General features: G+C 52.2%; 1 protein-coding gene across 1 annotated transcript; it reads right to left on the minus strand.

The window, feature by feature from the left end:
• Nucleotides 1-2150: 2150 nt before the first annotated feature.
• SOX8 (SRY-box transcription factor 8) lies at nt 2151-6189 on the minus strand. Its single transcript, XM_082312537.1, has 3 exons — nt 5534-6189; nt 3989-4227; nt 2151-3036 (listed from the first exon to the last, which is right to left on the minus strand). Exons 1-3 carry the CDS (start codon nt 5974-5976, stop codon nt 2300-2302), a joined length of 1419 nt encoding a protein of 472 aa, XP_082168663.1. The 5' UTR covers nt 5977-6189; the 3' UTR covers nt 2151-2299.
• Between the last annotated feature and the right edge of the window lie 1965 nt (nt 6190-8154).

The raw sequence follows: 8154 nt of genomic DNA on the forward strand, positions 1-8154 counted from the left end.
GAGTGCGTTTCTCAGGCAGGGGCAACAGAATTTCCCTAATCCCAACCCTTTCCTCCCAATTAGGGCCCAGCCTGAAAATCTTGCACCGGTTTGTCTGAACCGGTGAAACCAAACTGCAACTTAGTTTATACAAGCAAAAAATAATAATAAAAAAAAAAAAAGTCACAAACGTAACTATTTTAATGACTGCATTTAAAAAAAACAAAAACCAAACCAACCACTACATGCAACATATAATTTTGTTGCTATCATAATTAAGAGGTATTTACAAGGGCTCGCCAACCAGAAAACAGAATTTGTTACTGTAAAATTCCTACGTGCTGTACAGAATAAAATGAACTTGGTCTAAAACCATGCAGTCTGACCTTGCAAACCCTTAACTCATGTGAGCAGTCTCAATGAAATCCTATGAAATCCTTGCGATTACAGGCATGGAAATATACTTCTCAAGGAAGGAGAAAAAAAAAAAAAAAAAAAAGAAATTTAAAAAATTCTCCTAGTAAGATAGTAAGACACCATTTAAGTACAGGGAAAGGGAGCAAGGAAAAAAAAAACAAACAAAAAACAAACCAACATATTAGGAAAACAGAGAAAACATTGGTCAAAATATTTTATTCTGAATATCCTGTCTCTCTCTAAGCTGTTCTCCACATTTCTTTTCAGCACAGAAATAGGCTCAAGCAGAAAGAAAACGTAACACGTACTTGATAAAAAGCAATTTTTAATTTTATCAAATTGATCTGTACAAAAGTTAGCATTGCTTAGTCAGAAGCTAGTGAAGAGAACAGATAAGTAACAGCCAAAGTCTTTCAAACTTTATACAGAAAAATAGATTGCATAAAAATGAGTTTTCTGTATTTTGCCCCACCCCCACGTCCCCAAAAGGAAATATGCAAAAAATATTTTTAGAAAAAGAGTAGGAAACGTAGAAAAGGTAAAAAGATGATAACCTCTGAAATGTGTTTTTAGATTTACAAAGTTTTTAAAGGCACAAGTTACCATAAAATAGATGGTTATTATATGCTCAGCATACAATGGAAGAAGTAGAAATATATCAATGAAATATTAGTCTAAAACTAAGTACCTAAAAATTTTTTTTAGTGGAGAAGATTTTAGTTTCACAGCTTGATGGATGATATCTGGTCCCTAGAAGCCAAAATTAAATCAGAAGTTGATAATTTCTCATTAAATTACATCTTCCTATAAAGTAGTCCTGGTTCTGAAAGCATACAAAGACTCCGCAATGCCTTAAAATCCAATTTTAACGCCTGAAAGCAGGTAGCAAGAAAAACCACCTGCTCCTTTTCACAATCGTTTTAGCCTCCCAATTTCATTATTAACTTTTCCCCCCCTTGTCATTTTACATTCCCGTTTGAGTTTCCTGTTGGTGATCAGGTTTGCGATGGGCAGATTCCTTCAGTCTCAAACCTCTCTCAAACACGACTGCTGCAGCGGTTCAAAACGAAAAAAACCCAAAAACCAACAAAAAAAAAAACTATAGACTCATAACACCATTTTATTGTATCATCTCCACTATTTTTATGCTCCCTCCCGACCCCATCTTTAAAAATCTTTTAAAATTCTACTTTTTGCACAAAATTACTTCATTAATTAAAAGACAAAATAATACAGAACATAAATACATATTTAACAGATTAAAAAAAAACAAAACAAAACACTTTAAGCTTCCAAAAACAAAACAAAATGTTAATTACAGCCAAACCTTGCTTAGAAGAACTCTTGACTAAAAAAACAAACACTTCAGACATTTAATTGGTTGGTCCCACCAGACTTGTTTGTTCCCACAAGATTGTTCCATGGAATAGCCGGGTTTTCGGGTTTCATCCACGTTGGTCCGAGTGAGTTCTTGCCCTCAAGGTTGGTCCGTTCCTCACATTGCAACAGACCCTTAAAGTCTCAAACACCTTTTTTTTTTTTTTTTCTTTCCCCCCTTCCCACCCCCCTGCTCCACTTTTGCACTTGTCAACTTCCACGACGAGTAAGTTCAGTTCAGTCCTCACAGAGGAGTTGAATGGTTTTGTCCTTCATTTATTCAAAAGGAATTAACGGTCCTTTTTTTTTTATTATTTTTTTATTTTTTTAAATTGTATTAATTAAAGAAAAATAGAGCTCTGTCCTTTTGGAGAGTTTTGAAGCAAGGGGACATCCAATCGCAACGAGCAGAGTTCCCAGTGGCTCAGGAGGCACTTCGGAAACTATCACGGCACTCCACACTCTTCGTCTTCATTCCTTCATTAGTGCATATGTCAGGGAAGCCCTTGGGGGCTCTGCGCATCCTTTAAGGCCTCGTCAGGGTCGTATAGACCGGCTGGTCCCAGTTAGCAGTGGGGCTGTGGGCCGGTGGGATGGACAAGCCATTGAGGATGGGTGTCGCGTAGGGACGGCGGGAGGAGTGGAAATAGGGATACTGGTAAATGCTGGAGGGGTAGCCGGGGTAGGGGTTGTAGTAGTTGGAGCTCTGGAGGTCCGTGTAGTCGCACTGGGAGCTGGAGAAGGAGGCAGCAGCTGTGGCGGTGGAGGCGGTGGTGGCACAAGCCTGGGCGCTGTAGGAGCCGTAGTCGGAGTGCGCGGGGGAGCCGTGGGACTGGTCGCTGTAGTGGCTGGGGCTCAGCTGCTCCGTTTTGATGTGCGGCCTTTGCTGGCCTGAGTCGGCGGACGACGGTGATGCCGAGGCCGGGCTTTTGTGAGTCCAGACTTGGTTGGTCCCACCGGTGCCCGTGGCCGAGTGGGAATAGGATGCGCCATAGGAGCCGGCAGCGGCATTGGGGCCATGGTCGGCTGGCATGGCGGCGTGGCCATTGAGCGGCAGGTACTGGTCGAACTCGTGCACGTCGAAGGTCTCCATGTTGTTGATGACCTCGCTGCTCAGTTCCGAGATGTCCACGTTGCTGAAGTCGATGTTCTGGCGGCCGCTCTCCACGAGGCGGCGGCCCTCGTGCTTCAGCTCCTGCTTGCTGCCGTGGTGGAGGTCGGTTTTGGGGGTGGTGGGTGGGGTGGGTGGCCCATGGGTCTGGCCTGGGGATAAAGCAACAGCAAGGCTTTAACAAGAGCACCAACAAAATAACAGACTCCTTCAAGGAGGATTAAAAAAAAAAAAAAAAAAAAAAAGCACATTTCTCCCCCTTCTTATTGCAAGAGGGGAAGGGGGATTTAAATCTATGGTTCGATGTTGGAGGTAGCTGATGTCCCCCTGTGACCATGCCAGGGACCATGTCCTCAGCTGGGGTAAACCCCTCGCATGGGTGATGGCTCGCAGTGGGGAGGAGAAGCCGGGGAGCGCGCTGTGCCCATCAGGGTCACTCTGGGACATGGCAGGACACCCCTGGCTACACAAATGCCCCCTCGCCTGGGAAGCAGAACCAGGGGGTGGATTCGGAGGGACCCGCTCAGCCTCTCCCCACGGGCAGCCTGAAGCCAGCCCAGCTCTCCTGAAGGCAGAGAAGCCATCCCGGCAGAGCGGGCTGGGGCTGGGATCCCCAGCCAGGCTGGGTGAGAGCGCAGACGCGTCTGAAGCTGCAGGACGTTCGCAATCCTCCTGGAATCTGTCAACACGCGCCTTCTGCCAATTCGTAGCGCCGCTGAGAAGCGGGGAGCTTCGGGGGGAAGCCGCGTCTCCAGGACCTGCTCCCCCAGGCACCCTTTGCATGGCCAGTGGATTATTAACCCTTATTAGCTTGCAATTAATTCTCCCCGCTCGCAAGCCAGCTGGGAAACCAGGATCCCTGCGCTTTGGGGATTTCCTATCACACAGTCAGCTATATAAGCATTTAGTAAGGAAAACCGTGGCCACGTTCACAACCTGATGCAAAACCACAGCTCTTGGGGCAACGACTCCAGCTTTTGGATAGCCCCAATCCCACCTATATTCATCTGGGGAGCAGATGAGCCCATGCCCATCAGCGGGTTCATGTCCCAAACCAATGCGCCCAGGACCTGCAGAGTTTTTTTGCCCACCGGAGCCCTTTACCTGTGTGATCGCCGTGATGGTGGGAATCGGCCATGCCTCCCAGCCCGCTGTCGGCTTTGTAGATCTGCGTGCCCGCGTGGTGGCTGAGCTCAGCTCCGGAGTCAGAATCGCTCTGCCCGGCTTTTACGCTTTTCCTCCTCCGTGGCTGGTATTTATAATCCGGGTGATCCTTTTTGTGCTGGACCCTCAGCCGCTCAGCTTCTTCCACAAAAGGACGTTTCTCATTTTCGCTTAACAAACTGGTTTGGGATGGATTTTTTTTTTTTTTTAAATAAGGAAGAGGGAGAAAAAAAATCCAAAATTAATGTCTTTTCCTTATAAGTTTTCAGCCTATTGTCAGACTCGCACCCCCACTTCCCATACACTGATCTGAGCAACCAGAAAGTTAATTACAAAATGAATTTGCTGTGGCAAAAAAGAGCTAAACTATGTCGCAGAACTGTATTAAAATACCAACTATAGAGGCGCAAAAAAATCCGACCACTATGGATACCAATAACCGGGCAAAACAAAATCCCCCTGCCCCATTTTAAATGCCTTTGCCAAATATTATTCTTATGTTTGTCCTCCAAATGCCACCCCCTCACTGCAACAAACAACGCTGCCCATTTCCAGCTTTGTTTGGAGCTTACAAAGAAACCACGAAGGCAACAGCGATGGGATTATTTCTTTCAAAACTCTCCCCCGCCCAGACCTCTCTTCGCAAACTCTTGGAGAGTCTCAAACCACAGCGGGAACATCGCTGGCCCAAACAGGCAGGAAAGATGCAAGTTTGGTACAGCCAGACATGACCGAACATACCGCGCGGTAAAACGTGGCTTGTTGCAGAGCCCTGGAAAGCAGAACACACTCAGATGCCGCCCCGCAAAAAAAGTTTGCATCGGTGGGCAGTGCTGAGCATGCAGACATGCAGATAAGAAGGGAAATTAGAAAGCAGATTAAAATAACTGCTAAAAATTGGCTTGCTTGGTTTTATAGTTTGTTAAGTGACAAGCAAGCAACCCAAGGAAAAAAACTTTTAGAAAAAAACATTGTAAAAGAAGCAATTAAAAAAGTCTCAGTCTCTTGGGGCCAGGGACACGGGAAACCCTGGCCAGGAGAGGAAAGGGCCCAGGCCGCACTGCATCGCAGTGATGGAAGAGGGAAAATCCACGCGTGACACAGCGCTGGGGCAGGACCCGCCGGCAGCGCCCCGGCCGAGCCCGCGGCGGCCGCGGGTGCCCAGGCCCCTGCGCGGGGGCTTTTTCGGAGCAGGGACCGGCGTGTCCTTTGCAGCTCGCCGACCGCTCTGGGGGATTTTTGCACTTCAGTTTGAAACGCTTCGAGAATCCCCCGCGGGCACAGACGGACAAAAAAAAAAAATTAAAAAAAAGAAAAAAGATTTTAAAAAGCGGTGGGAGGGGGAATCCAGCCGTGCGCCCCGAGGCAAAGCCCCCGTCGCCTCCCCGGGCAGCCCACGGGGGTCCCGCCGGTCCAGCCCCGCGGCGAGGGGGGGTCTGTGCGCGGTTCCCCCGGGGAGGGGGGGATGCGCGGCCCGGGACTCACCGCCAGAGCTTGCCCAGGGTCTTGCTGAGCTCGGCGTTGTGCAGATGCGGGTACTGGTCGGCCAGCTTCCTGCGGGCGGCCTGCGCCCACACCATGAAGGCGTTCATGGGCCGCTTGACGTGCGGCTTGGCCTTGAGCGATCCGTTGCCGCGGACGGGCATGGGCACCAGGCTCCAGTCGTAGCCCTTCAGCACCTGCGAGACGGCGTCGCGGATGCAGGCGGGGAAGCGCTCGTCCACCTCGGCCGCGTCCACCTTAGCGCCCAGCGGAGCGGCGCCGGGCGGGCGCGGGGCGGGCGCGGGGGCGCAGCCCAGACCCTCGGAGCCGGCGGGGGACAGCGGCGAGTCGGAGTCCGAGTCCACGTGGGACATGGAGCTGGTGGTGCCGGCGGGGCTGCACGGAGCCTCCAGCGCTTTGTCGTGCTCCTCGGTCATGTTGAGCATTGGTGGGCGCGGGAAGGAGCGGGTGGGAGAACGGGGGCGCGGGGCAGAGCCGCCCCGAGGGCGAAGATGTGCCCGGGCGGAGCGGCGGGGGACCGCACACCCCTCCGCGGGCGCCCGAAGAGCGAGAAAAGATTAAAAAAAAAAAAAATCTAGAAGAATAAAAAAAATACTCAAAGGCGCAAAAATCAGCCGAAAAGAACAGAAAACAACCAGAACCAGTCCTGCTGCCGTCCCGGCGCCCCGCTCCGCGCCGCTCCGCGCCCGCCCCGCCGCGCGCTCCACGTCCAGTGCGAACCTCGGCCCCTGGCAACAAGTTACTTTAAGGGGCGGGCAGGCGGTCCCTCCTCCGGCGCCGCTCCCCATTGGTGGGCCGGGAGGGGCATTTGCATAAGGGGCGGGGCGCCCCGCCGGCGGGGCCTGCGCCGCCCGCCCGCCGCACTCCCGGCGCTCCGCTCGCCCGGCGTGGTGCGGCCGGGGGGTCCCGCTGCCCCCGAGAGGTCCCGCTGCTCCGCGGGGCGGCTGGAGGCGGCTCGGCCGCGGAACGGGCCCTCTTTGGGCATGTGTGGGCTTTCCGCTCCCCCCCCCCCCCGTTTTTGCCGCTGCAAATTGTCCGAGCGCTTCACCGCACCGCGGTACTGGTGGGGACCCCTCCCCAAAGGGGGGGATGTGTTTTATACCCCTGGCGTGCGGAGGGCACCCCCCTCTTGGGGGAGGGCACCGGGGAGCGGGTACGGGGCGGCCCGGGGCTCAGCGGCGGGTTGCTGAGCCCTTTTCCAAGCCCCGCGGGACGGGGCCGCCGCGGTGAAGAGGTGTGGAGTGGCGCCGGGACGGGGCGGCAGCAGCCGCAGCCGCCTCTCGGGGCTCCGGTCCGGTGGGACGCACCGGCCGCTCCGTGCCCTGCGGACAGCTGGTTACTTTTTAAGCCCCCGTTCCGAGCCTCCGTTCTGGGGAGGTCGGTGCGTGGCAGAAGCACCGGTGCCTCCCGGTTGCAAGCGGGGCCGGAGGTGCCCGTGTGCCTCCGCAGCTGCTGCGGCCCTCCGGCAGCTGAGCCCCGGTGCCCCCGGGCCGCCGTCCGCTCCCCGCATCCCCGAGCGCATCGTTTCTCCCCGCTCTCTCCAACGGGCAAATAACGGAGGAAAGCGGCGAATTGCTGGAAAGAACGGAAACGAGCCCCTCCGCCTCCCCTCGCCCCGTCTCGCCTCTCCTCTCCTCTCTCCCCGCAGCCCCGACGGCGGCCCCGGCCCCGGGCACCGGGGAGCCTCCCCGGGAGGGCAGAGCCGGAGCTGCTGGGGCTTTGCACCGTCCGGAGGAGGATGCGGCACCTCGGGGTGAGCCTTTGGGTCTGGGGGAAGGGGGTTTGCCCGCAACATCTCCCCTGTCAACTCCGGGTGCGGGAGGCCCCGCTGCGGGGCTGCGCGCCTCGGGCCCCTCAGCAAAATCCCCTTTTTAAACGATCTGCCTGCTCGATCCGAAGGGCTGCCCTGCTCGAAGCGAGCCCGGGTTTTGCAGCATTTATTTGGAGCATTTGATTCTAATTATCCGTGGAATCCGGCCCTCTAATTGCAACTGGAAAAAAGCAACTCCCCAAATTCCAGTTTTATCCGCTGCTTCCCCCCCAGCCCCGCTACCCCCGGAAAAACAGCGTCAAGTACAAGATTCGCAGGAAAAAAAATAGAAATCGTGCGAGTGCTTCAAGTATTCCAGCATTTAAAAAGTAACAGGAACGTGGTGTTTTTGAGAGCATTTTGTTTAATTAATGTGATGTATAATCACCTTGAAATAAAGTATATGCTTTGAATTTAAATGTAACACTGTTTAAATGTGCCTGAATATCTGTATGCCTTCCATGTGAAAATGAACATATTCTGTTAAATTGCAAAGCAGGATTTTATTTTATTTAAAAATTCTCTCATTTCCTTATTAGTAATTTCTCAGAATTTCAGCTTTCAGTTTGCAGAGTCATAAAGTGAGTTACCTTTGGACAAAGCTTTTTTTAAATACAATTTTACAAAGTGTTTTTTAAAAAATATTGTCTTTAAGGCTCAAGGCATACTATATGTGTTGAATTTGCAAGTGAGGATTAATTGAACGTCTCTTCCAGGGCCCAATGTACAGCTTAATGAGATTGTGGAAGAGTTTCTGTTTCCCTGGGCTTCGGACCGGTGGCTTTGCAGTGCT

Source organism: Platalea leucorodia (assembly GCF_965183815.1).
Source record: "Platalea leucorodia genome assembly, chromosome: 5".
NCBI classification, from domain to species: domain Eukaryota; kingdom Metazoa; phylum Chordata; class Aves; order Pelecaniformes; family Threskiornithidae; genus Platalea; species Platalea leucorodia.

Excerpts from the sequence above, each read along its gene's own strand:
- SOX8 (XM_082312537.1), bottom strand. The coding sequence starts at position 5,976 with ATGCTCAACATGACCGAGGAGCACGACAAAGCGCTGGAGGCTCCGTGC. Across the intron at positions 4,228-5,533 it reads ACCCTGGGCAAGCTCTGGCG|TTTGTTAAGCGAAAATGAGA; the intron begins GTGAGTCCCGGG and ends ATCCCAAACCAG. Across the intron at positions 3,037-3,988 it reads CCATCACGGCGATCACACAG|GCCAGACCCATGGGCCACCC; the intron begins GTAAAGGGCTCC and ends CTTTATCCCCAG.